At 55.4% G+C, this 27,302-nt stretch overlaps 1 protein-coding gene across 1 annotated transcript; it reads right to left on the reverse strand.

Annotated features, from left to right (window-relative positions):
• Positions 1-1,850: 1,850 nt before the first annotated feature.
• On the reverse strand, positions 1,851-26,083 carry IKBKE (inhibitor of nuclear factor kappa B kinase subunit epsilon). The gene is made up of 22 exons (XM_087828106.1): positions 25,825-26,083; positions 25,124-25,212; positions 23,641-23,772; positions 22,791-22,931; positions 22,084-22,213; positions 20,493-20,674; positions 19,724-19,884; positions 18,811-18,921; positions 18,347-18,526; positions 17,622-17,818; positions 16,817-16,881; positions 16,637-16,728; positions 16,394-16,480; positions 12,318-12,393; positions 12,089-12,201; positions 10,225-10,301; positions 6,980-7,019; positions 6,211-6,312; positions 4,943-5,039; positions 4,094-4,206; positions 3,791-3,862; positions 1,851-2,023 (listed from the first exon to the last, which is right to left on the reverse strand). The coding sequence occupies exons 3-22, from the start codon at positions 23,725-23,727 to the stop codon at positions 1,990-1,992; spliced, it is 2,157 nt and encodes a 718-aa protein (XP_087684232.1). The 5' UTR covers positions 23,728-23,772; positions 25,124-25,212; positions 25,825-26,083; the 3' UTR covers positions 1,851-1,989.
• Between the last annotated feature and the right edge of the window lie 1,219 nt (positions 26,084-27,302).

Genomic DNA, 27,302 nt, shown 5'->3' on the forward strand with positions numbered 1-27,302 from the left:
GGCTCTGCCCACACAGGATGAGCTGGAGCCTTTGAGCATGTCCCCTGCTGGGCATTGCTCATGAGACAGAGCCTGGATGGATCATGCATATCGTCCTCCAACAATCTGCGCTTGGCTTTCAGGGATCCCCTGGCTCTCTTGCTGAGCCCCACCAAGCATGTGGAGTCTAGCAGCTGCCAGGGAAAGTCCATTGTGGGACTTCCCTGCAGGGCCACTGAACACCCAGGAGTGTTGGCTTGAAGTCCTGCCGGCAGAGCCAACCAGGAGTGGCCCAGTACCCAGGCTCACTGAGGGAGCAGCTAGCTTCTGGAGCCCCAGAATCTGAACCCACTGGGCTTAAGTGACCCATGGCAGGGGGCCCAAATGACACACATGAAGCCACTTAGGCCTGATGCAAGCAAACCCCCAGCAACCCTCCCCGGGGTCTTCAGAGGTGCTGGTCTTTCCATAGAGAAACAGCAGGATGTCAGATGCCAGGCCCAGCCTTCCCCACTTCTGCCTGCTGTCAGGCAGAGTGCCCTCTGAGAATGTGGGGGCTCCAGAAAGATGGGCAGGAAGGACTTCTGGGGTGATCTGGGGTCACGCATAATGTCGCCTTTAAGCTTCAAAGCACACAGTGCGCCTTCTCATTTGTTTCCCTCCCCTATTAGGGCTACTCTACTGCATGCCCCTTCCCCCCACCCCTAAGCCAGGTGGGTAGCCCAGCTCTGGTTATGGGACCCTGGAGGTTCTGCAGGGGAGAGACTCAATTTGCACAAGACTGAATGCCTCACCCAGGCACCACTCTAGCTCCTAGACAAAACCAGGGGAGGCTCCAAAGGACCCATGGCAATGTGCAGACTCAGTACACCCATAGCAATATGCAAACTCAGTTCATATTTGGGACACAGCTTAGGGTCTGAACAGTGGTGGCGATGGGAAAGGGGTAGGCACTCAGATGGTAGACTTGCGGTTTAAAAAAGCCTTTTTTCCCTCCCCAAGTTCCAGGCCCCTTGTACCGCTTCCCAAAGGGTAGGAGTAGGAGCAGACAGGGAGGGGAAGGCAAGCCCTCCCAGCAGGAGGCCGCCTTCCTGGGGCTTTTCCCTGAAATTAGGGGAAAGGCAGGAATCAGGATGTGACCAGTCCCGCTTCCATTTCCCAGTGTCCCTCACAGATCCCCACCCATGCTGCTGGGATGCGGGCGCCTTCCCCTGCCTCACACACAGGCCCCTGAGAGCCACTCAGAAACAGAAAAGGGGCACGTTTATTCTACTTCTTAAAGGTGCAGGCCTTTCTCCCCTCAGGGTCCAGACTTATAGGCCTGTGCTAATTGCATGGTGATTACTGACCTGGCCCCGCATATACAGAGAGGGAGAGAGAAGGGGAAGTGTCCCTCACCAGTGGCATCCGGCCCCCACCACCCACTCTCTACCCTGAGGCTCAGCCAGACCAAGGGCAGAAGGCAAATCAGTCTCTGTGCTGCCTGTGGCCAAGTGTGTGACCCTCAGAAACCAGAAGAGAGGGGAGAGGGCTGCATGTTCAATGAGATACCGTCAGAGGAAGGAAGACTGAGATTAGGCTGTCTGACCCAGCACCCTGGGAAAACCCCGGGGGGGCCTCCTCTTCTGTTCCTGAGGAGCAGAGCCCTGTAAACCAGGGTATGGGGGGGGGGCGGCTATCAGAGCCTCTCCTCCCCAGGACCTGGCAAGGTTCAGCCATGCATGCCAGGGTTTCATGCATGCCAGGGCGGTGGAACTGCTGTACCTGAGCCTGCGGACACAAAGCTCAGCCAGGCAGTGGGTCCCAAACGACTGCTGCCCTGGGTCTTGTGTGCTGCTTCCTGCAGGAAGGCAGTGGCAGGTAATGCTGGTGACATCTCCCAGCTGTGGGCCAGGAGGGAGGTAGGCTGATATGATGGGACCAGGCATAGTCCTGTGCTGGGTCCCGCAGTGCAGGCAGGAGTGCAGTGTTTGAATGATTTAATGCTTCAGCCGCCTCAAGTACCGGAGCTCAGACATCAGGAGCCGGCTGTACCCGACTTAACCTGTAATGAAAGGTGCAGGTTAGCTTCTCCTACCCAGGCGGAGGGGCCTGCGGATCATACCCCAGGGCCAAGCACAGCTTTCAGGAGCTCCAAGGCTTCGGGTGCTCAGCTCTCCTCTGGCAACCTCCTGTCCCCTGAGAACTCCACGCTTCCCATCCCTGACTACACATTAGAGTCACCGGGAAGCTTATGAAAATCCCCACCCTAGGCGATGCCCAGAGCTTCTGGGCCAAGACCCAGGCATGAGCACCTTTAAAAGCTCTCCTGGTAAATGCAATGCAGGTGGGTTAGGAGGGGAGAGAAATGCAAACGGCTCCTTTAGGCTCTTTGGCTACAGCTCTGAAAAAGGAAGTGAAAATTCATGAAAATAAAGTTTTGAGCTATCTGTAAATAGGCTACTTATCACAGCAAGAGAAATTTATGTGGTACTAAAATTAGAATTTCCTGCCCATCAGGGCTGCTGGGAAAGGCTTTCCAAGAAGCTGTCGGCTCTCCCCTCGGTGGGTATTTAAGAGGATGAATCCTCCCCCGGCTGAAACGGGACAGGGAGGAGATGCCTCCTCCACCCAAGGAGCGTCGGAAACTCTGGAGACAACCACCAGCTCCTCCCGGCTTCCCAGCCTCCTGGCCCAATTCTAGGCCCCAGACTGGTGTGGCCTTGGGGGACACCTCCCCTTTAGTGATGCCTTCCCTGTGTGCACCCTCTCCTCTCTCCCCAGGACATTGCAGCCTCACCTGTTTAATCCCTACGGCCACACCATGAGGTAGACATATTCCTATATTACTGAGGCAGGAATTGAAGCTCAGAGCTGAACAGACCTCCCAGGGTCACGCAGTTGCTAAGGAGCAGAGTCAGAGGTCAAATGCTGTTGGAACCTCGGCGGTGTTTCTCCACCATGCCACTGGCTCCCGATGGGGAAGTGACAGACGTAAAGATGACGGGGACGGTTCCTCGCCCTCGCCTGCATGAGTGTATGTGTATGTAGCAAGCTCACCGGCCTGCCTGGCTAGCACCATCTTTGGTCCTTCCTCCTCTTTGGACTTAAAATGTGCTTTGTGGGGTGGGACTAATAGATGGCAAGGTTTTCCCCCTTTCAGATGTGTTTATTTGATTACATGAGAGGTTGGTCCCTCTGATTTTCTTTTGTGGGTTTTACTGGTGCACAGAATCCGAAAGTCTGAGCCTGCTGCACCCCCAGCACCCTCCAGCCGCCCTCACCCTGAGGAGGGGGCTCTGCTCAGGTGATGAACAGGGTGTCTAATGCTGGGCCCACAGCCTGGGCGGCCCTGTGAGCATCTGCCCAGAACAGGGGCCCCACAGGCAGTTAAGCCAGGCTCTGTACCTCAGTTTCCTGGCGTATGACATGGAGGTGAGACAGCGCCACCCCCAGGCTGGGTGTGAAGATGCAAGGGTCCAACTGGGGAAGTTCCAGGCAGAGCCCACATTCACAGACACGGGTCCACATGCCCCAAGCCCCATCTCTGACTGCACTGAGAATGGTCTCAGCATCAGGGTCAAATGAATTCTCTTGTATATCCCACAGTTGCTTAAAATTAGATGAAATTTTCATCTCCGACTGCACTATATTCTTAAGACTCTAGTGGAAGCCTGGAAGCCTACATCTTGAGAAGGCAGCAACTCACCTGTGGACAGGCCAAAGCCCTGAGTGAATGCTTAGAAAATGGACCTGTGTCATCAGACTTGCTTGGGCAGGTCCAGGGCAGCTGGAGGACCCAGCCCTCCCTGCACAGAGTGGGACTCCTTACCCTTCAATGATGCGGTTGTTGTCCTGGAGGTCAAAGGCCAGCAGCTTCATCTCCTCACAGAGCTCCTCCATGCTGTCCAAGGCAGAGGCAAGATTGGCAGCTGTTCCTGGGACCGAGGTTGCCCTGACCGAACCCCTCCCTGGGATGCCCGCCACCAAGCCTCTCTTTATGCCCGCCTCCTAGGCCCAGGGTGAGGCCAAACCCCTGGGGCCCTAACTTTCAGCACTCTTTACCTACACACACACACACACACACACACACGCACGCATGCACGCACATGAACATCCCTCTCTTGGCACTTACTGGAGACCCAGGTCCTTTAGCTCGGGACTGGTAAAAGGAGCTGTGGGGGCAGGTGAGGCCTGAGCCCCCTTTGCTCTGTCCTGAAGAACCTGGTAAGACAGGCAGTCGAGGATCTGAAAGGAACCACACTTTAGTCAGAGGGAAGAGCCAGCTCACCTGTGGGGAGAGGAGCTGCTAGGGAAAGGTAAGGAAAGGAAAGGGTAACAAAATGGCCCCAACCCACATCCCTGGAGCACCCAGAACGCTGGAGCTCTTCCCACGAGCCCCTCCTCCCCATCCTGGGAGTGGGGCTGGCACAACCATCTGCAGTATCTGCCTGGATTTAATAAGCCAGACTGCCAGGTTCCCCCGTGTCCAACCTACACGCCTCATGACACGTGAGCCAGGAGCTGCAGGGGGGGGTAGGAGGCAGCCCATGTGGGGTGGGAGGAGCTGCACTGGGGCTCCTAGAAGAAGCCCTTCTCCACTCCTGCTGGCAAAGCAGGCGGCTTCCCCAGTTGCCTTTGTGCTGGGCTCTTCACAGAGCTGAGGTCAGAGGTCAAGGGGAGCTCACACTGCCTCTCTCCGGAGTGGCCTAGAGCCGCCTGGCTGCAAGGGGTGTGAGGAAGATTCCCAGCATTCTGGAAGCTCTGCCCTTGCAGTGCCCTTCACTAGGTAGTGCCTTCCACTCTTTTTCCATCCCCACCTCAGGGCCCATTTGTGGGTCAGAGACCTCCAACCCACACCAAAGTGCCTGGACTTGGTCAAGGGCAGCTCTGCTAGAGGCAGGGGAATGGCCCGAATGCCCCCAGGGTACCAGATTGACCTGGCTCCACGGAGCAGCCCCAGGTGCTCCTGAAGACCTCGCACCTTGCTGAGGCCCTCCTGGACCCCCTGGGCTTCAGTGCTGCAGGCAGCCATGGAGCAAGCAACCAGGCGCAGGTGGTTCCTGGCCTCGTGCACCACCCTGGAGAGAGCAGATACAGAATCAGAGCCAGGCTTGCCTGCTCTCACGGGGCCACTACACAGACATGGAGGAGAGGCTTCAGGACAGCAGAGGCTGGAGCCCATGGGTCCCAAGCATTTGCTCCCCACCACCACCACTGCCTCTGCCCACCTGCATGTGCCCTCAACTGTCCCTGTCCCACTGTAAGAGTGCTCATGCTCTCACAGGCTGGTGAGGGTCCCATCACAACCAAGCGAAGGCTGCAAACACCTGTGCGCTGGGCAGGGTCACCCAGACCAGGCAGGATGAGCACACGGCCAGGCCAGGCTCCAGCCTGGCCGAGGACAGCCCACACTTAGTATGGGAAACCCTCAGGCTCCCATTTCCAGAGAAAATCAAGGTCGAGGCTCTTATATGACTTCTCTCTCTAAGTGGAGGGAGGAACCAGAACACTTTCTCCACTGCACAAAAAGGAAACCAAGTTCAGAGGGGTTAAACCAGTGCTTGATGCTCAACCCTGGCTACACATTAGGATCAGCTGAGGAGCTTTTAAACCGCTGATATCCAAGCCAACTTCAGACCAATTAAATCAGAATGTGGGGTGGGTGGTGGGGGTGGGGAGCTGGGCACTGGTATTCTCATGTGAGGATGGGTGGGTGCTTGGTCTCAGCCCACAGGTCCCACGGATCTCAGACAGACAGCACCTGGGAGACTGCCCTCCCTTCTCAGGAGGAACCAGCATTTGTGCAGGGAGGGGAAGGAGGGAGGGCTGTCTGCGAAGGGAGAACCCAATCTACCGGGGGCAGTGTGAGAGGGGTTCTGTTGAAGGGCCTCTGCCTGCCCCTGCTCCCTGACCACTTGTCCCCATCCTAGGGGGACCCAGAGAGGGAAGGCTTCTTGACATGACCACCTGGGACCAGGGGAGAATCCAGATTTTAGGGGCAGTCACACCCATATACTAGTCCTGGGTTGCTATCTGCTAGCTGTGTGGTACTGAGGAACAGACTGTGGGGTTAAATAAGCTAATGCCTAGCCACCCAGGGCCACAAAACTACCCATTTCTTTGCCTTTGTCCCTTTACCGCCCCCTCCCTCTTGGTCAGGCTTCTGTGAAGCCAGGGCGGTTGGCCTGGAAGGGTGAGGTCAGGAAGGGCCTGGAGTCTGGGAGCTCGGGAGGGAGGCCAGATTGTTACCTCATGCGATCGCCGTGTGTGACTAGAGATGTCTGGTACTTCTGCACACACTCCTCCTGGAATACTCGCAGGAGTCTTTTGGCTAAATGACTAAAATTCACCCTGAAAGGAACAGGGAAACAGAGGCACAGAACTAAGCAGTCAGAGCCACCTGAGCACCCGCCCAGCATGTCTCGGTCTCCACCCCCTAAGTGCCCAGCCCCTGGGTCCAGTGAGGAAGGAGAAGGTGCCCACATGTGGGGACCGTGGCCATCAGAGTGGCTGGCACACAGCACAGGTCAACAGAGAGATGTGGGAGGATATGGAGACCCAGGGAACACACTCTCAAGCTCAGTCCCCAGAGGGAAGGCAAGATGGCTGTGGAAAGTGTGTGTGTGGTGTCGGGGGTCAGGGTGGTATAGAACTGGGGGAGTGAGTCCCCAAATAAGCATTAAGTCAGGGGCTCCTGGGATATGAGAGGGCCCAGAAAACAGAGGGGCAGAGGTACACTCAAAGGAGATCTCAGGCAGAGGCCAGAGCAGTAGGTGGCAACTCAGTGAGGACAATCAGGGAAAGAAACCCTACGAACAGTCTTGTTCAGAAGTGAATCCAGTTTCATCGTGATGGCTTCTGAGGAGCCTCCCTCCAAATCAGCCACACAATCTCCTCCCCTGGTTCCTCCTGGCCAGCTACGGCCTATGATCAGGGCACTTCAGCACTTCTTGTCTGGCACAGAGAATTGCTCTGCCCTCCTGACACCCACCCTCCTGCCAAGGGACAGGCCACTCACTTATCCAGTTTGTGAATCTGCTCCTCGTTGTAGCCAAGCCCTGAAGGAAACAGACAGAAGTAATGTCACCTGTTACATAACAACATGGAATACCCAAGGGTTGGGGGACAGCTGCAAAGATGAAGACAGCCTGGCTTGAACCCTGCTCCATGGGAGCTCACAGCCCACTGGAGCCAGGAAGGACGGAGGAGTGAAACGTGCACCCACGAAATTGCACTGTGACAAGGAAGGAGCGCACTTGGGACAGTGAACACTTCAGGTGGGAAGTGGTAGGTGGAACAGGCCTGAAGGATGCTTGGTCAGCCCCAACCCCTCAGCCAGCACCGGACCCAGAGTGACTGATGCCCACAGCCCAAGGCCTCGGCCCCGAGTACTTAAGATGAAGGCAGAGCCAGCTGGGCTCTGCAGCAGGGAGCTGGATAAGCCAGGCTCCCACCCTTCACTGCCCCTTCTCTGCCCAGCCACTTTCACCAGAAAGGCTAAAATTTTCACCACCTGAGCAACGGCTGATGCTCTCTGCAGTGGGGAGATGCTGCCCCCTCCTGGGCTTCAAGGGAATGGGCCTCGGGGTCAGGGGCTTATCCGAGAGGAAACCCGGCAGAGGTTACCTTGCTGACCCCTCCACACCCCTAGTAGCAGAATCCCCTCCCTGGGCTCTCCATTCGGGCTCTGTTCACGGCCAGCTGGGCAGCTGCTACAAGTCCCAGCCCTGTCTCCTATTAGCAGGGGGCTGCAAGCAAGTGATGTAAGCCCACAGAGCCAGTTTCCCGTCTGTCACATGTAACACAGGATGGGTGTCAGGGAAGTGAGAGTGCCCTGCTGTTCATTCCTGAGCATTTATCACAATGGCATCTTTCAACACTCCAAGAGTTATTCTTCCTGGTTCTTTTTTAATTTTAATAAAGGACTCTTGAAGACCTTATGGTACTGGCATAAAAACAGAAATATAGATCAGTGGAACAGAAAAGATCCCAGAAATAAACCCACGCCTATATGATCAATTAATATATGACAAAGGCAGCAAGAACATACAATGGGGTAAAGATAGTCTATTCAATAAATGGTGCTGGGAAAATTGGACAGATACATGCAAAAAAGATGCAACTAGAGCACCTTCTTACACCATACATAAGAATAAAATGAATGAGAGAACATATTTGCCAATGATACATCTGATAAGGGGTTAATATCCAAAATTTATAAAGAACTCATACTACTTAACACCATAAAAAAATCCAATTGAAAAATGAGCAGAGAGCCTGAATAGACACTTCTCCGAAGAGGACGTGCAGATGGCCAAGAGACATATGAAATAATGCTCAACATCACTAATCATCAGAGAGATGCAAATCAAAACCACAATGAGATATATCACCCACAACTGTCAGAATGGCTGCCATCAACAAGTCAACAAACAAAAAGTGTTGCCGAGGGTGTGGAGACAGGGGGACCCTCATGCACTGTTGGTGGAACACAGATTGGTACAGAAAACATTATGGAGGGTCCTCAAAAATTAAAAATGGAACTGCCCTTTGACCCAGTGATCCCACTTCTGGGGATATATGTAGTTGTGTTTATGTCAATTACATGCTGAAATGAAAATTTGGATATATTGGGTTGAATAAAACATAATATTAAAATTAATTTCACCTTTTTATTTCTACTTTTAAAATGTTGGCTACCAGAGAACTCAACATTACATTTGTGGCTGGCATGATATGTCTATGTGACAGTGCTTTGAGACAATCCTAGGGAAGGAGAGAACTTGGCAATGAAGCCCAAGATTTTAGGAAATGCCTGGGGCATGGGTGGGGAGAGAGAGGGTCTGGTCCTAGCATTCGCTCCAAGCCCCAAGAGTCAACGGTGGCCTCCCTAGGTTCCCTCCAGTCCCCAGCCCCAGCTATCCCTGGGGTTGGACCCTCCTCTGCCCCAAGAGGGCAGTCACCTTGGACAAACAGCTTCCATCACAGAGCCTGTCAGCGAGCTACCCCTGCCCAGAGGCTCTTTGTGAGGCTTTGTACATAAAGCAGCCAAAGTGCCCCACCCAGTGACTCTAAGTGGTATTGTGATAGGCAGTTAGACATGAAGGTCACCAGGGAGGAAAGCCCCAGGTGCCTAGCAAAGGACAACTGTCGGGTGGGACGGGGCCCGCTGTCTTCCCCTAGCATTCGCTTTGGACCTTCTGACCTTTCCTCCCTAGAAATAACATCTAGGCCTCAGTTGTCTTTCAGCTCCAGGCCCAGAAAAACAGCAAAATCAGACAAGCAACACTATGGCTGACGTCAGGACCAGCTGCATTGGATAATGACCCCCTGCCCTGGTGCTGACCTAGACCCTGAAAGGACACACCTGGAAAGCTGCTAAATATTCTATTGAGATCCTCCCCTGGGACCTCCCCTAAGATCTCCACCCTTAAAATCCTTAGGACAAGGATCCAACTTGCTCTGCCTCCTGGGTGCACGCCAGCACCTTCCCCTCCCTCCTTCCCCTCCCCCTCCCCCTCCCAGGAGTGTTACCATTAGAATCCTCACTCCCAAGCTCCAAGGGCCCTTTACCCCTATAACTTGTTTCCTAAGCCCATGTCTTCTAGGAATTACTTTTTCTACCTCTGATTTACCAAATAAATGTTCTCTTACAGTTTGGGTCTCGGCTCTGAATTTTTTCCTAGTCAGAGCCCAAGTACCGAGGTTGCTGAACCCAGGTCCAGTGTGAACCCGCCGGTCTCACCTGGTGCTGGTCCCGCTGCCTACAGCAGTATTTCTCTGGACCCTCCCTTTTCTGGAAATCCTGACTATTTTAGTGAACCACAGACACAGTGGATAGGGAAACAGTCCTTAAACTCTAAAGCAAAGGTGAGGGTTCTCTTTCAAGGGCCACCTCTTCTATGGCACCCAGGTGCCAGCTGCTGCATCTCCCATATATGTCATCTAAGCGTCTCTTCTCCCCCCAACCCCACAATAGACTCAGGTGTAAAGGCTTCAAGTCCCTCCCTCGTCTGGCTGGTCTGTAGGCAGCTGGTGGCCTGTAGGCAGCTGGTGGCCAGGGGCCCAGCCTTAGACCAGCTGCACCCCGGCTCCGCCTGACAGTGCACAGCGAGCCTCCAGCAGCCACCCCGTAAGAAAGTAAGAAATACGGCCAAGGACTGGATCACTGGAGGGAAGGAAGGAAGAAGGGAGGGAGGGAGGGAGGGAGAGAGGGAGGGGAGAGCACGAGACGAGGAGCCGTCTGCTGTCCCCTTGGCTCACCTGGCCGCATCCTGGACTTCCTGAACTGTTTGTAGATGAGGTACATCTTGTCCAAGCAACACTGAATCTGCTGTATGCTGTGGGCAGGAGACGGGGACCAGGTGACACAGGAATCAAATAGCACAGAGTAAAGGGGCAGGGAGGGGATGCGATGGTGGTGGGAGGAGGGAGGAGCTTCCTGCCTGCAGAAGGAGCCTCGATGTCTCAGTTCTGGGGGGCCAATCCGGGAGTGGGGGTGACTCTCTTGTCTCTAAGCTTTCTGAGGCACCTTGGGGCCAGCCAGCCACCTGCCATTCTGTTTTCTCTCTCCCTCTTTCACACACACACACACACACACACACACACACACACACACACACACACACACACACGGGGTGTTTAGCAGGATGAGACAGACAAAAAGCTAAGCAGGACAGCCAACAGGAGAGTGGCCTTTGCTACATGAGAAGGTTTAACAGGCTCTGGAAAAGAGCCCTGGACCCTGAAGCAGGAGAGTCTGGCAGCGACAGCCTGAGTGGGAGTGAAGGAATCTCTCTCTGGTCACCTGGGAAGGGGAGTGCGTCCTTGGTCTATCCAATCCTGGCACATAGAAGGAACCTACGTGGTGAGTCAACAATCCTTGTTTAAAACAATTACGAGCGCATGTTCTCATTCCTGCCTGGAGGCAGGGGAATGAGGGAGATGACGCCCAAGGACCTCCTGGGCCTGCAGTTTAAGGTCACTGTTCTCTCTCCCTTCCCCTTTTCAGGCTGGACACAAACACTTTGTTTCAGATGTTGGGTGTATGTGTCTGGGGTGGGGGGCCTTCCTCACCCTCAGGCCTATTTAGCTCTACTTCCTCTCTGCAGCTACTCTAGTGACCCCGGATCAGCTATTTTTGGAACTGGACTCCAAGCAGAGCCACGGTCATCCCCAGGGCTTTTCGGGTCCCTTGTGCCTGCCCTCTGGAGAACATGGGGCGGGCAAGACCTCAGATGGGTCTTCGTCCAGAAGGCTCGGCCGGATGTGCTTGGAATTCTGAACCGCCTTCTAATTTTAGAAAGGTAATTCCACACACACACTACTCTGTGGGACACTCCTGCGGGCCTCGGCAGCAGCCCTCACGGAAGACAGTCAACTCCAGAGAGCCCCAAGACCGTGCACACCAAGTGGGATAATAGGGACCAGAGAGAGCCCCCTGTCGCTGTCGCTCAGGTTTGCAGCCAAAACAGTTAAGGAAAAGCCCTGTGGGTTCCAGAGCTTTTTAAATACAGGATCAAGGACCTGGGGTCACGGGTGTGGGCAGGTGCCAAGGAGAATGCCCTGGTCAGGGCGGGACACATATCAGGCCACAGCTGAGGGACATTTTATGTTTGTGAAAGGGGAGGAAGTGTCGTAAAGGCTGCAACTCCCTGGCGAACACCGAGAACATAGGCTTTGGAGGTGGGCAAACCTGACTCGTCATTTGCTGGCTGCGACTCAGGGCAAATGAACCTCCCCGAGGGCATAACAGTAGTGTTACTGTCTTAAGGAGGAAATGAGATGAGATGAATAGGACTATCGAAGGGCCTAATGCAAAGCCAGGGTTCAGAGAGGAGAGGGAACTAAAATATAAAATAGTCTTTAATTCAGAATTGTTGCCCCTGCTAAGATTTTGAATTCACTCTCTAGACTCCCAGATGGGGGCAGGGCTCCAGATCCTTTCCTCCTCCTGGCTAGTCTCAGGGGAGGGTGTGGCTTATTCCTGGACCCCCCATCTCTGCCCCACGCCCCAGCATCAGGGGCCAAGGTAAGGGAGGAAGCAGGCTGCCGCCTAAAAAGGCTACTGCACCTTTCGGGCTGTGTGCCCCGCCCCCGCCCCACCGAGAAGGTAAATCCCACAGACCTTCTGTCCTCATGTACCTGATCCCGGTTCTTCGCCAGCTCCGAGCTCAGGCTGCTCAGGCTCCCCTGCTTCTCTGAGATGTTGTGGGAGAATCTGGAGAGGACCTCGGCCAACTGTAAGGCAGAAAGGCAGACGGCCCGTGGGGGCCTCAGCCCAGGGCTGGGGGCAGCCAGGCTGACCCCTGCCCCCAGCTCTGCCCATGACAGCGCCCGACCCCAGCCTCACTCACAGTCCGCAGCTTGGACCTCAGCTCTGCGGCCCTCTTCAGCTCGGGGACCTCGGGCATCCCAGCCGTGCTGCTGAACCTGAGGGAAGGGCAGAGGAAGGGCACATTGGGGGCCTGTGGGCTGGCTTGTGGAGTGTCTGGGCAGTTTTGTGGTTGGGACACAGGAACCAACTTGAAGAGGCTCCTACTCACCAATGTGACATTGTTGAGCACTGCAATGAATAAAGATCGAGGTAGACTGGAATAAGCTGACTCTATGAACATTCGTGAGTCCACAATGCAAGGCAGCTGCTAATGAACTTCTTACTTGGAAAATTAGTAACTAAAGAATCAAGTTCCTTTCTGGTAGATACTGTATTTCATGACAGCTAATAGTTTCTTGATAAGGCAAAAGCTCTGTTTTACAGAATATAAGCCCGTCATGTGCCAGGACTTGGAATACTAGCACTGTGCTGCCCCAGGGACGCTGTTCATTCGGGGATGTTTTTCTCTTTTTTTAAACATATATCTTTATTGATTTCAGAGAGAGGAAGGGAGAGGGAGAGAGAGAGAAAGAAACATCAACGATGAGAGAGTCATTGATCGGCTGCCTCCTGCATGCCCCTGACTGGGGATCGAACCCGCAACCCGGGCATGTGCCCTGACTGGGGATCGAACCCCGATCTCCTGGATCCTACCTAGGTCGAGGCTCAATCGCTGAGTCATGCCGGCCGGGCTCGAGGGTGGTTTTAAAATCACTGGGGAATGATTAAGGCACGGACATTCGTGTGGCGCCAAGGGAACTCCGCACTGACCCTCTCAGAGGGAAAGTGCAACCGCACAGCGGAGAGTCAGGCTGTCCACAGCCTCATCTGTGGCGCACTCAGCCTAAAGTTTACCTTGACTACACCCAACCTTTAGAACTCTCAGCTTATAGGAAGCTCTGGGCAAGAAGAACAAGACAGATGACGTCCGGAGGAACTGCAGCCGAGTCCAGAAGGTGGGGACGATGGGTGTTGTCCCTCCGACAAGTCAATGTCACGAATTGGGGCGGGGGGGGGGGGGAGGGAAGTTGTCTAGATTAAAATAGACTTAAGGAGCATAACACAGTGTGGTCTTAGATTGGATCCTGGTTGGATGAAACCAGCTAGAAGGGAAAACTGGGGGATAATTAAGGATATTTGAACATGGGTGAGAGTGAATGTAGATCAGATGGAAATGTGTGATGAGCGGAGGGCTCATCAGCTGGGAAAAGCAGGTTAGGAAACAGGACGTTCTAGAGACCCTCTCGCCGGTTAGTATATTTACTTATATAGAGTAGACAACTATCTAGAAGGATATATCGTACTAAGGTGTGATGGCCTATCTCTGGGTGGTGGGATACGGCATTTTAATTTTATTTTTGCTTATCTATATATCCCAGCTTCCTACAATTAGCATATAGCATTTTTATAACAATTAGAAGAAAAGAGTCCTGTGTGTTTGGCTTGGGAACGGAGGGGGCGGGAAGGGGGAAGAGGAGAGGGAATTGGAACCGAAGTGGAAGCTCGTGAAGGCAGGGCTGCGGCCCACACCGCTCACCATCCACTTCCAGCGCCTGGCCCCGCGTGTCGCACGCCGCGGTTACTCAGTACACAGCTTTGGAATGAACTGAGTGGACCGATGGGTCTGGGAGGGTGGAATACTTGATGGCAGAAGATGAGGCTGACCCAGTCAGACTGCACAGGGAGTCAGGAGACATGGGTTTGAGTCCTAGCCCTGGCTGTCACACTTGCCATCTGCACGACCCCGGGTTAGTTACACTGTAGCTCTTCAAACCTCAAGGTCTCCATCCACATAACTCATAATGGGGGGGGGGGGGGGGGGAGGAATCTCCTTCCTGCTACCTAATAAGGTGTTTGTGGGGATCAAATGGGGCCTCTGAGATAAAGGGCTTGACTAGAGGGCACGAACACAAGCTATTTTGGTGGTGGTGGTGGGGCAGCCCTGGAAGTCCCTGAGCCAGTCCTGGCTGCCTCCAGATGGCAGCAGCTGCCAAAGAGGACCAGCTTCTGGACAAAGACAAGAACCCCCTGCCAAGAAAGCCCGTCTTGGGGAGTCCAAGGCAGGAGGGATGCACTGTGGGAGAGGTGAGTAACCAGGCTGGGCAATGGCAGCCACTTTGTGTCAGATGCTGAGGCTCCCACAACCATGAAATTCGGCTCATTAAAACATTTCAGATTCCACTGTGGGAGGAGCTATGGCTTCAGACCTTAGAAGAGTTTACAGGTCTGAGGATGTTCAAAAAAGAATGGAATTGAAAAGCTTTGGAGCTGGAGGCTCCAGAGACCATCCAATCCTTTCATTTTGAAAAAGAAGAGACAGAGGCTCTGTCAGGGGCTCGGACCTGGCCCTCTGACTCTGCGCAGTGCTCTTGGTGCTCTCTGAACTGCTCCCTGGGAGGTCGGGGGAACGTGCTTGGAGCAGGCACTCCCCTGACCCTGAGCGCTCTAGACACACCACGACTCTGGGGTGGGGGGAGGCTTGGAAACAGAATGGGAGAAACAGCTGCCAGGTCAGCAGATGCCAGAACTCCAGCTCAGGGCTAGCCTGTCACTCCCCACACTCCTGAGCCCAGGGCAAGTGGGCGCACAAATAGGTCAAATGTTTTCTCTACATGTTTCTTTCCTGTTCAGGGCCCTACAATAGACTGATAGGTCATTTTATTGGGTTCTAACCTGCCAACTGGACCCTCTGGGACCTCCTTGCGTTCTCTCCTCCCTTTCCCACCCTCTTTCCCTACTCCAGCTTCACTCTGGGATATTCTCATCATAACTGTGGCTTCAGTAAACCTCACCAGCATGGCCCCCTGCAAACCCCAAGGGCCCCCAAACATGGCCACTTCTCTGTCTCTGCACACGACCGCCCAACTGGAGGTATTTTATTATGGCCTGGGAAGCCTCACCTCTTCCAGGAAGACCTCTGTGGTTGCCTGTACCCATCTGTAGTTTCCCTTTACCCAACCACCCTGTCCCCCTCACATGCCTGGGAAGGGTCATCTCCAGGGAGCACGGGCCCCTCTGGATGCATGGCACCACATCTGTCCCAGGACCCCTTTCTGTGCCCTGGCCAGAGCCCTGCCCTCTGTCACTGTTTGAACTGGGCTCAGCCATGCCGGGGACTCCCACCCTGTCATCTGGAGCCATTCCTCTTCCCCCTCCTATATTGCCAGCGCCCCATCTGCTCCATCATCAGCGTAGTCGCTGCCAAATGCCGGGAGGAAAGCCAGGCTGCAGTGAGTCAACCACTGCTGGGAAACTCCCCGACCTTCCTGAGGACATGGGCCAGGGGCCTAAGGGTGGGGACATCAGGCCTGTTTTCACAATCTCTGCTCCTCTGTCACCACAGGTCTCCTCCCAGTGGGAAAGGCTCCAGCCACCACCAGCTTCCCTGGGCTGCGGAGCCCCCACGTCTCACCTGCACCACGGCCCCATCTCTCCCAAGACTCGGGCTGGGCCCACTTTTCAGCGATGCCCATGGAGTCTCCCTCCTCATCTCTAGACCCCCTGGGGGGGTTTCCTCCTCCCCAGTCTCTCCCTTTCTCCACCCATCACCCCTACGAAGCCCAGTCAGGGGATGAGAGGACATGAGTCTGGAGGGCAGGGCCCCTGAGGAGGCAGGGGAAGGAGCACCGAGGTGAGATCACCTGGATCCCTGTCGCGGCAGGTCCAGCGGACCATGCGTGGCTGTGCGTATGTCTCCCCAAGTCCTGCTCTGGCGCCTGGTGCGGGTGAGAGATGCGGGTCTGAGAGGACAGAGGCCCTTCCTGGGGCAGGGGGGCTGCCATGGTACCTGGAGGGGCAGTGCCCCCACGGGCCCCTTTCCCTCTGAGGTGAGGCACGGGGTAGAGATATGAGCAGTCATCGGGGCTGGGTTGTCGGGATGAGGGACAGGATGGCAGTGCCCTCAGATTTCTAGCTTGGCAGGGAAGGTGGGAGCTCCCGGTGAGGGCAGGGGAGGAACACTGTTGGAAATATGGGGGTAAGGAGCAGATAGAAGGGTTGAGGGGTCTCAACTGGCCTCAAGCCTGCTGGGGCCACCACCCTAGGCAGGACACCCACCTCTCGGTGCCCAGGCTGCTGCTGAGGAAGAGGAGGGCCATCCGCATGACCTCCAGTGTCCGCCTGCAGGTAGCCTGGAGTATCTCCCTGCCGAGGGAGCCAGAGTCAGAGCTGCCTTCCCCCAGGGGCCCCAGGGCACCATGCCTGCAGCCACGGCTCCAGGCCACGTGGAAGAGGTGGGGGCTGCCTGGCCTACCCCGCTGGCCCGCCCTGCCCTCTGCACCCGGCCCTCAGGGTACTCACAGGAACCAGTGCAGTCCCCGAAGCATCAGCTCCTGCCCGGCCAGCAGGGTCCGTGCCAGCCGGAGGGCCTGGTAGCCGGCACCCAAGATACCCTGAAAACACAGGTGGGCAGAGTCAGTTTCCATACCCCCTACTCCTGTGTGAACCCCCCTCCCTGCCACCCAGGGGGCCACCCCTAACCTTGGCTGTGTTGTAATCTGCCTGCTGGTCCACTTTGGGCATGAACTTGGGAATGTCCAGAGCAGCTGCAAACAAAGACCCTATCTGAGGGGCTGCCTATATGGCCCTGGCCGAACTCTGAGGTCATCATTCCTTAAGCCTGGCTCACGCTCACCCCTCACCACCCCGCTTTCCAACTCCTTCCCACCTTTCAAGCCTTAAATGCACATGAATGAGCTTCTTTCTAGTTATAGTCCATCACTGCCCCCTTGTGTTCACTTTGGTAAACTACAGTCTCATGCCCAAGGCCCCCATCTCCACAGTCAGAAAATGGCCAAAAACCACCCTGTGCCCAGGAGTTTCAAAGTTAATTCCCCTTCCCAGCCTTGGAAGCCTGAGTAGGAGGATGACATTGGCATTATTCAAACAAGAGGTGATATTTTTGCTAGAAGTTGGGGGATAAAGCTCTGGACCCCTGACCACTTTCCCTCCTCTCTAGCACCTTGGCTGCTGCTTCCTCCAAAGCAAACTTTCCAAAGCTTCCCCACCAGTTGCAGAGATTGTGGAGAGCACATTAAATCTACAGCTCCCTGTTTCAACTGAAGCTTCACAGCTGTGAGGACACTGAAGCCTGGGGATGTCGAGCCACCAGCCTGAGTCATGTGGCATTTCAGGGCCATATGAAAAATAAGAACCCAGAATTTGGGGCACCCTGTGGGCCCAAAGAAACACCCACAAGGAAAATGAATCAATATCTGGGTGTAAACCCCTGCCTCTTGGAGGAAAATGGGAGAAGACAAGACCCAGCCAGTGCAGCTCTACTCACGGTCCCTGAAGGCCAGCCCTTTGGGGGTCTCAATGGCCATGCTGAACAGCGTCAGGGGGCTTCTTGCTGTTGTGTGGGTGATGTGCTGTGCCGAGAGGCTGGGCTCGAGGACACAGAGGTGACCCTCATATAGGTACTCCTGGTTCTGGGGGGCCACATTGGTCTGCTTGTATACGGCGTCCAGGAAGATGGCTATCCTAGACACACCAGGGTTAGAGGGAGACAGGGGCAGGAGAGCAAGTGTCAGCAGGCAGGATACGGGTCAGGGTGACCCAAACCCCAGCTGAGACTTCGTCCATGGAGAGGGCGAAGCTTTTCAGAGGACTGGGTGATTTTTCTCTCTTATCAATGGAGAGACCAAGTAGAACTCATGTTTCATAGTGGATGGAGACAGAGTGGAAACAGAACTCAGGAGCTGCGATATCCAGCCTCTGCCTTGGCACCTCTTCCCGTTAAAATTCATGTGGTTCCATAAAATTATCCAGCAATAAATTTGGGAAACATATGGCCAGCACCCCCCCGCCCCCTTCCGGGGATTTTAATTTGAATCAGCATTGTAAAGTGCACTGAGGCTGGACCAGTAATGAGGAGGGCCATTTCACTTTAATTTTGTGGAACTAGGATTTTTCCAAACTCAGATGAGACCCAGAAGCTGCCACATCTAGACACTTCCCCTCCTGCATGGGTGGAGATGGTTCTGAGCCTCCAGCATTAGTGCCACTTACGTGTTGTGGGCATGGATGTACACGTGGTGCAGGACCGCCTGGGGCAGCGAGAAGACATGGACGATGACTCGCTGCAGGATGTCACTGGTCTCCGCAAAGAACTGGTCAAAGCCCCAGCACTTGGCCTGCTCCACCTCCAGGATGTTTGCCAGGACGGGCACCAGCTGGCTCTGCAGCCCCCTGCCCCCAGGACACAGAGACTGTCAGAGGCGGGTGCCCAGACCTGTCCTCGTTGAGTGGGTAATAGGGGCAATCCATGAGGATGGCCCGAAGAGCTGGGGCCAAGGTGGTGAAACAGGGTGGGATGGGGGGAAGGGCTGGAAGGGCCTTCCAGGATCTGGATGGAAACACTGAGGTCAGAATGGGAACGTGGTGGACCCAACCGGACAGCAGGGGCCCTGCGGGGACAGGCCTCAGCAGCGAGAGGATACCCCGCCCAGCCTCGGTCTGTGTCTGCCCCTCACATCGACAGCTGGCAGGTGATGGGGAGGGTGTAGCTCCACTCCAGGGGCCCATTCTCCTGCCTCTGAGTGCCTGCAATGGCCCCAGCCGGCTTCTCTGTGGTGATCCGGTACCTGGGGTGAGATAGGACCAGGTCAGTGGGACCCCCAGACCATCACACTTCAAAGGATGATAAACTGAGCACTGGTTCAAACTCTGAGCAATGTTTCAAGCCTGAAACTGGAATTTGAGCATCCTGGCTCTCCACCAACAAGATCACCTTGCCTTAGTGCTCCCCAGTCAAACCCTGCTCCTTCCCACTGTCCATTTTCCCTGTCCCCTTACTGCACGTCCACGGCGGGCCTGCCTCCACACCCGTGCCTGTGCTGTGCTTGGCCCGAAAGTTCTTCCTCTCCACTATTCAAATCCCCTCTTCCCTTCAACGTCTAGCCCCCCCTGACAGCACCCATCCGTGCCCTTTCCCTAACCGCATACAGCTTCCACACGGCTGACCCCGAGCCGAGGGTGGGTGCCTGGACCTTCTTGCGAGTCAGCCTTAAATCTCTTTGCTCTGGCCATGCACTCAGTTGGAGCAGCACTGCCTCCAGCTCCTTCTGTATGGGACAGCAGGACACCTGGGAGGACCTTGGACCTGGGACCTGGACGCTGGTTCTTGCCCTACTTCTACCTCTAACAGTATCCCTGGAGGCTCAGTTGAGATAAGGTGAGCAGCCAATGCGGGGAGGGCTAAAGGAAGCACTGATAAGGGATTCTGATCAGTCTCCCATCAGCCAGGTCTTGATAACCAAGGATGTAAGAGAACCCTGGGTTAGGTGGGCCAAAGGAGAACCACAGAGTTAGAGGCAGAAGCAGAGACACAGCAGAGCCAGTGAAGGAGACCCAGGGCCCTTGATCCCTGCCCGTGGCCCACCGTACATGATCTCCTTGTTGCGCCGTGGCCCACCAAAGGGGACGAAGGGCAGGCTGCCAGTGGCTGCATGGTACAGGGTCACCCCAATGCTCCAGAGATCCACGGTCACCCCAAATGCCTTCTGCTGGGGCTTGCGAAGCACTGCCCGCTCATACATGTCAGGGTGCTGCGAGAGAGAAGCAGAGAGCAGCCATGGGGGGAGGGGGCACATGAGGGCCTGAGCCCCCATCCATGAGACCCCCTTCCACTGCCTTGTGGCAGCAACAGAACTTTCAGAATCTATTTCCTTTGTCTTCTCAAATGTTGGCACAGAGTTGGCCTGTCCAGAGCATTTTTATTTGCCCACCCTCTACCCTGGGAGAGGTGGTGACCAGTAGTGTCCCATCCTCCGTGAGGATCAGATCAAGGAGTTAACTGCACAAGGGAGACGGGGCAGGGAGGCTGGGCAGGGAGACCAGGCAGGGAGACCGGGCAGGGAGGCCAGGGCAGGGAGACCAGGCAGGGAGGCCGGGCAGGGAGGCCGGGCAGGGAGGCCGGGCAGGGAGGCTGGGCAGGGAGACCGGGCAGGGAGGCTGGGCAGGGAGGCCTGGGAAGGCTGTGGCATCACCTTTTCCTTCTTAGAGAACAGAATGAATTCTTCCGGTTGGGGTGTAGAGGGTGAGATCTAACCCTGCTGGGTGCAGGGGAATAGGACCGAGGCCCTCAGAAGGTGAGGAGCAACCAGCGCAGGGGTGGCCCTCAGCTTGGGCTGTGTGTCCCCAGTATCCCACTCACCAGGTACTCCTCTGTCCCGTAGACTGAGATGAACTTCTCGTCGTCATCCAGCTGCCGGGCAGCCCCGAAGTCCGTCAGCTTGTAGATGCTCTGTCCCTCCTCCCCCAGGAGGCGCATGATGTTCCCCGGCTTGATGTCGCGGTGGACGATGCCGTTCTCCCTCAGGTGGTTCATGCCGGCCACTGGGGACAGAGGGGGCTGCTTGTGGCTCTGGCTGGGGACAGTCCCGTGTCTTGGAGGGGAGGCTGTCCCTGGGTCCAGATAGTTCCCGCAGGCTGGCAGGGCCACGGGCAAAGCAGAACTGAGGTGGGCAAAGGTGGGCCCCACGGTGGGTCCGTGAGGAGTTACTAACAAACGGACAGAAGTGGGGGCTCCGGCGCCCTGAAAAGGGCATTGCCTCCTCATCTATTATTATTATTATTATTATTATTTATAATATGCTGTATTGATTTCAGAGAGAGGGAGGGAAGGGGAGAGGGAAAGAGAAACATCAATGATGAGAGTCATTGATCAGCTGCCTCCTGCACACCCCCGACTAGGGATCGAGCTTGCGTCCTGCCCTGACGGGGAATCGAACCGTGACCTCCTGTTCATAGGTCAGTGCTCAACCACTGAGTCATGCTGGCTAGGCTATTTTATTATTTTTAAAAGTTTTACTTTAAAAATTTTCAAGTAGCCTAGCCGGGCGTGGCTCAGCAGTTGAGCGTCAACCTAGGATCCAGGCGATCGGGGTTCGATTCCTGGTTGGGGCACATGCCCGGGTTGCGGGCTCGATCCCCAATGACACTCTCATCATTGACGTTTCTGTCTGTCTGTCTGTCTGTCTCCTTTCCTCTCTCTGAAATCAATAAAGATATATTTAAAAATAAATAAAATAAAAATTTTCACGTAGCCTAGCATAAAATTTGCAATTGTAACTACTGTAAGTGCACAGTTCAGTGGCATTAAGTACATTCCCACTGTTGTGCAACCAGCACTACAATCCATCTCCAAAACTTTGTCAGCCTCACAAACAGAAACACTACCCATTAAACAATCACTCTCCATTCCCCCCTCCCCAAACCCCGTCCTACTTTCTGTTTCTGTGGATTTGATTACTCTAAATCCCTCACATAAGTAGAGTCCTGTAGTATTTGTGTGTCTGGTTTATTTTACTTAGTGTAACGTCTTCTAGGTTCATCCACATTGTAGCATGCGTCAGAATGTTACTCCTTTTTAAGACTGTATAGTATTCCATTATATGTATACACCACATTTTGTTTACCCATTCATTTATTTGTGATATTTGGATTGCTTTCACCTTATGCTGCTATGAATATTGGTGTACAACCTGCTTTAAATTTTATTTTTAAGTTGGAGTTTTGAACTGCTGATCAGCAGGAGTCAGACACTGGGTTCTGTCCACTTATCATAAATTCACTGTCTGTCCCAGGTCTGAATGGAACACCTTTTAGGTTCTGAATGTTCTTCTGTGTTTGGATACTTGTTTCAGAAGGGCCGCACCCCTCTGGGCCTTCGTCTTCGCTGAGGGCCAGCCTGTGGCTGTCAGAGATGGGCAGGGGGCTGCCGTGGGAGTCAGGGAGGGGCTCACCCACACAGCGCAGCACCACCAGGAACTCATCCTCAGGCAGCCCGAAGGCATTCTCAGGGCTCTCAAGCACGCTCAGCAGGCTCCCACTGGAGCAGTATTCCATCACCAGCACCTTCTGCCGGCTGGCCCCCTGCAGGTGGGACAGAGGGAGACTTGGGGAGGAGGGCACATCTCATCCCCTTCCTCAAGAGGAGGTGACCCAGCCAAAAGCCCTCATTCTCTAGGTCCTAGCTTCTGGCCTGGCTGTCCCTCCTCAGACTCACACTGATCTCACACACCTGAGTCTAAGGTCACCTTTTCCAGGAAGCCCTCTTATTTTTAAAATATATCTTTATTGATTTCAGAGAGAAAGGGAGAGGGAGAGAGAGAGATAGAAACATCAATGATGAGAGAGTCATTGATCGACTGCAGCCCACAACCTGGGCATGTGCCCTGACTGGGAGTCGAACCCTGATCTCCTAGATCCTAGGTCAGCGCTCCACCACTGCGCCACGCCCGGCTGGGCAGGAAGCCCTCATTGATTATACCTTCCTTCCAGTCCTTACTTTCCCACCGCCCCAATTCTTTACTTTATTCTATAGGTTGCTGCTCTGGCTGCCCTGCTGATAAGCATGTAACCAAGTCTCCATCAGTATGTGATCCGACTCTTTCCAGCCTGTGAAGGTCAAGGACAAGACCACCTGCCTCTGACCAGGCACTGGACTCACCGTCTCCTCCACTGCAAAGAGCTTGACGATGTTCTGGTGATTCAGCTTCCGCAGGACCTCAAACTCCCTCACCTGCACCTCGAGGGGTCGCAGGTAGCTGGCAGCGTTGAAGACCTTCACAGCAACCAGCTCCCCAGATTTCTGCCATGGGGAAGAACAGAAGTTCTGCCTCTGCCCTGGGAAGCACCTCCCACCCTGCCACCTCCACCCCCACCCCCAGCTTCCTTTCAGCCTCTTCTGCCAGTCTAACACCAGAAATGACCAAAGACAGCCTGGATGGGATGGGCTCCCACCCTCTGCTCCTTCCCCTTGCTTAGGGGGTACAGTCAGTCCAGCACTGAGAGGTGACAAGGGCTGGGCACACCTGACACCCTGCAGGAGATGGTTTCTTATTACTATTATGATTGACAATAATGACAACAGCAGCCAACATTTCCTGGTGTTAGCGGCAGAGCTGGGACGGGGGCCTGCTCTGCCTGGCTCCAGCTCTTCAGACAAGTCAGCACAACATGTCTCATGTACTCAGCACCGCTCTGCAATGAAGGCAGGCGAAACCCAAACAAACCCAGCTTCCCGCCTCTGCTGTTCCCAGATTCACTGTCATCTCCAGACTGTTGGCTTTGTGTCTTCCTCTTTCTCTCCAGTCCCAAACTGTGCCTAACAGAAGCACCGCGCGTGCCGAGGAGCCTTCTGCGGCTCCCACGCCTCTGCTGGAACCCACTGTGGCCCCTGGCCCCAGAGTGTGCAAAGCAACATCCAGAGGCCTCTGCCCAGCAACACATCACCCTGGATGCCCACTGGGGCCTGGCTGGGCATGAGGGGGGCCACAATGGCCAGGGCTGTGCCTTACCTTGTTTCGGGCCTTGTACACACTGGCAGTGGCCCCCTGCCCCAGCAGGTCGTCCGTGTGCCACAGGTAATTGACCGTGCTCTGCATCTCCTGCCCTCAGCTGGCCGGTCACCTTCTGCCTAGAAGAACATACTGGGGTCCAGGATTCCATCACTGACCTGGGATGGGCACGGGGGCTGACCAGTAGTCGTGCCCAAGATCACCCCATGAAGGGCTCCATGTGGACATCCCAGAGGCAAGGGGGCAGGGGAAGCATGAAGCACAGAAAAGTTAAGTAACTTCTCCAAAAGGAAGCCCAGCCACCAGGCCCTCAGCCCACAGCCTGTGCCTGCCCCTCCACAGGGCACTCTACCTGTCCCCATTCCCCAGGCCCCCTCAGACCCCCTTCCTGAACAGGCCATTCTGCAGAGACCAACCCTTTTCTCTGTTACTTCTCCCAGGTACTGAGAATTCTGGGTTTTGGCATCCAGGCCTGGGATTGTCCCAGGAAGCAGAAAGGCGCTAGAAGGAAGGGCCCCAGGTCAGAAGGCAGCAACCACACCACAAATCTCCAGGATTTCAACATGAGCCCAGAGCCCCTCCCCACCAGCTGGCCTGAGTCCACCACTTCCTGCCGCTGTGAGCTAACGGCTGGCAGCACCAGGTGGCCAGCAAGGCCAAGTCAGGGCCAAGAGGACCAGCGTGCGTGAGCGTGAGAGGCGTGTGTGTGTGTGTGTGTGTGTGTGTGTGTGTGTGTGTGTGTGTGTGTGTGTGTAGGGGGTAGAGGAGGCAGGAGGCCATCAAATCCAATAGCTCGGGAGCCCGGGAGGGGATCTGAAACCCTCTATAACTTTGTTCCCCATCTTTGCTTCCATTGTCTTCTCTCCAAAAGTCAGTTCCTCTAAAGCAACTGGCTCCAGCGTGTGGCCTCAGAGCAGCAGTGCCAGGGTGGGCCTTGACCGCATGGCCGGGAGACCAGCATGAGAAGGGCCTCAAAGACTCAGATAAAGCCAGACTAGACCAGGCTTCCTCTTCTGACTTCTTACAGGTTTCTCAACCCTCAGGCCACCCTGCCTGGGACATAGACTTTGAGCCTTCTCTCTCTAATTTATTTATTTATTTTTAAATGCAAATTTTGAAAACGTCAATTCCTTGAGCCAGAGGCTGCTTCGTTAGCTCAGTGGTCATTTCTAGCTCAGCAAATGCATTAGTGCTCGCATTTTACAGAAGCAACTGAGGTACTAAAGGCTCCCTGAAGACAAGGTAATAGCTCAGGGGAAAGAGCTCGTCAGGTGTGCCCCCCCCAGAAGTCCAGGAGTCAGTTGGGGGCCTGGGGGGGTGGGGTGAAGCCCTTGCACAGCTCCTGGTGCCTGGAAGGGCTCCCTCTCCTTCAGTGGTGGTTGGATGCAGGAGGGTGGGTGGTGGAGCCTGGGAGCCAGCCCCCCCCCCTTCCCCGGGCTCTGTTGTGGCCAAGGGCATTTACCCTGAGCTCTAAGGCACTTACCTGTGCTCCGAGCCGCCCTGGGTCAGGCAGAGACTCCCCCTGTCAAGAGTGTGTTATGCTTTCTGTCTGTGGCAAGTCCAGGAGCTGAGCTACACCGGAAAGAGGAGGGCGGATGAGAGGCACCCCTCAGTGCTGCTGATCCTCAGCCTCCATCAAAGGCCACCGGCCCCAGCCCTTTAACCCTTTCCTGTTTGTCACCCTCCCCCACAGGGCTGGGGCTTTCCAGCCTCATTCCCCCCCCCCCCCCCCCCCCCCCCCCCCCCCCCCGCTGCTCCGGGAGGCTCTCCTCGCCACGTCCACTCCCAGGACATAGGCAGGGAGGGCCCAGGAGAGGAGAGGGGAGGGTGGGTGCCGGGAGCCAGGCAGGAGAAATTGCAGACACAGAGCTGAACCCGGCTTTGGGGTGTTGGGAAGCGGAGCCAGGAAAGGAGCGTTTTTGGTGGCTGGCAGCTGTCTGCCACAGTCCTCCCAGCCTCCCACCGGCACCCAAGCAGTCCTTTGCCAGGGGGACCGCTGCAGATGGAACACAGGACACTGCCGGGCCCCCAGCAGGGGCAGAGACACAGAGAGGGGCATGGGCCTGGGGAGCCCTGCTCACAGGTCAGCACGGACATCAGCTCAGTGCCACCCTGCAGCTTTCCCCCAGGGGTCCCCCGTCCCCCCTCCCATCTCCCCTCTCCCCCAGGGACCCTGCCACTTACCACATCTCAGCTGTGGGCATGCAGGCTGCTGGGACTGGGTGGCAGCCCCGGGGCTTTCAGGGCTCGCTGTCATCCATGGGCCGTGCCCATAGCATCCTGGTGTTCACAGGACCCAGGACTCAAAGACTCCCGAGTGGGAGAGTCCGAGTGCCACCGGGAGCTGGGAGAGCTGAGAGCTGAGAGCTGAGAGCTGCCTCCCGCCTCCAGGCGCAAACAGGGCTCCCCGGCCAGCAGCTCTCTCCCACTTCCGGATTTCGTTCTTTCTCTCTCTCTCTCTTAAAGAGACAGGCCGCCGGGCCGCTGCAGCCGCCCTGGCAGGAAGGAGAAAGGGGTTGCTCGAAGTGCCCAAGAGGAGGCTGTAGGACAGAGGAGTCTGAGCCACGGAGAGGCTGGGATGAGGCTGGGCAGCTGCGGCAGGCCACGGGTGCTGTTGGGCATCTCCCGCAGTTCACTGGGGCAGGGAAGTTCAGGGCTTCAGAGTCAATAGAGCAGGTTGGGCAAGTTAACCAAGTGGAGAGCTGTCTGGAAAGAGCAAGTTCCCACACCCAGGAGCCCCAGGGTGGGTCTGACTCATCTTCCCAGTGAGCCTGCAGAGGCCCAAGAGCAAGCACTGGAGCCCAGGTTATGCCCTCCAGGATGACCTTGAGCACAGCACACAACCCCTCCCAGACAGTGTTCTCCTCCAAGGCACGAGGGTGGTAACAATCACTCTGCTGGTTGTGTGGATAACATGGAACAATAGATTTGGAAATGCTTGGGAGGCTGGAAAGCACTCTACAGACAGGCATCGAGGGCATCGAGGCCCACACACCGGCAGTAATTTGCCCATGATCCTGACACTGCTGGGGCCGGCACCCAGGTATGCCAAACTCCCAGCCAGGTCTCAATGCCCCAAAGGAAGTTTCCTAGGAGGCTGCAGAGATGGCCCTGCTCCTTGTCAGCTCCGAGACGGCATTTGGATAGGAAACGGTTAAAACCAGGAAATTCCATGTTTCTAGAGAATGTTGGAGGGACTTTCCCAAGGCCACACCTGGTGGTTTCCTCTGGCAGCCCCACCCCTAGCACAGTGACAGCAGAACAGGAGCCCAGCTAAAAAGGGCCTCCTGCTCAGACAGGCACACCTGTTGTTAACCCAGCAGCCAGAGGTGCACCCGCTGGCTGTCACAGCAGGACCAAGAGAAATGTCCCTGAGGTTCTCCTCTCCACCCAGGACTCCTGGGTTTCCACCTCCGGCACATGGCAGAATTGCACTTCCTTGGAACTCTGATTGGGCAGAGCCACGTGATTTCCCAGCCAAAGCATTTAATTGCCGATGCAGGAGCCCCCTGCCCTCTGACAGCGTGACTCTGTTAGACGTGGTAACTGCTCTCTCAAGGTCCCTGAGTGACTGTCCTGAGCAGAGTCCTCTGCTGGCCCACAGGGGACATGTGGCTTTGGTGATTAATAACCATTGTTTTAAGCCACTGAGGTTTGCAACA

This window comes from Miniopterus natalensis, chromosome 19 (assembly GCF_054644295.1).
Source record: "Miniopterus natalensis isolate mMinNat1 chromosome 19, mMinNat1.hap1, whole genome shotgun sequence".
NCBI lineage: Eukaryota > Metazoa > Chordata > Mammalia > Chiroptera > Miniopteridae > Miniopterus > Miniopterus natalensis.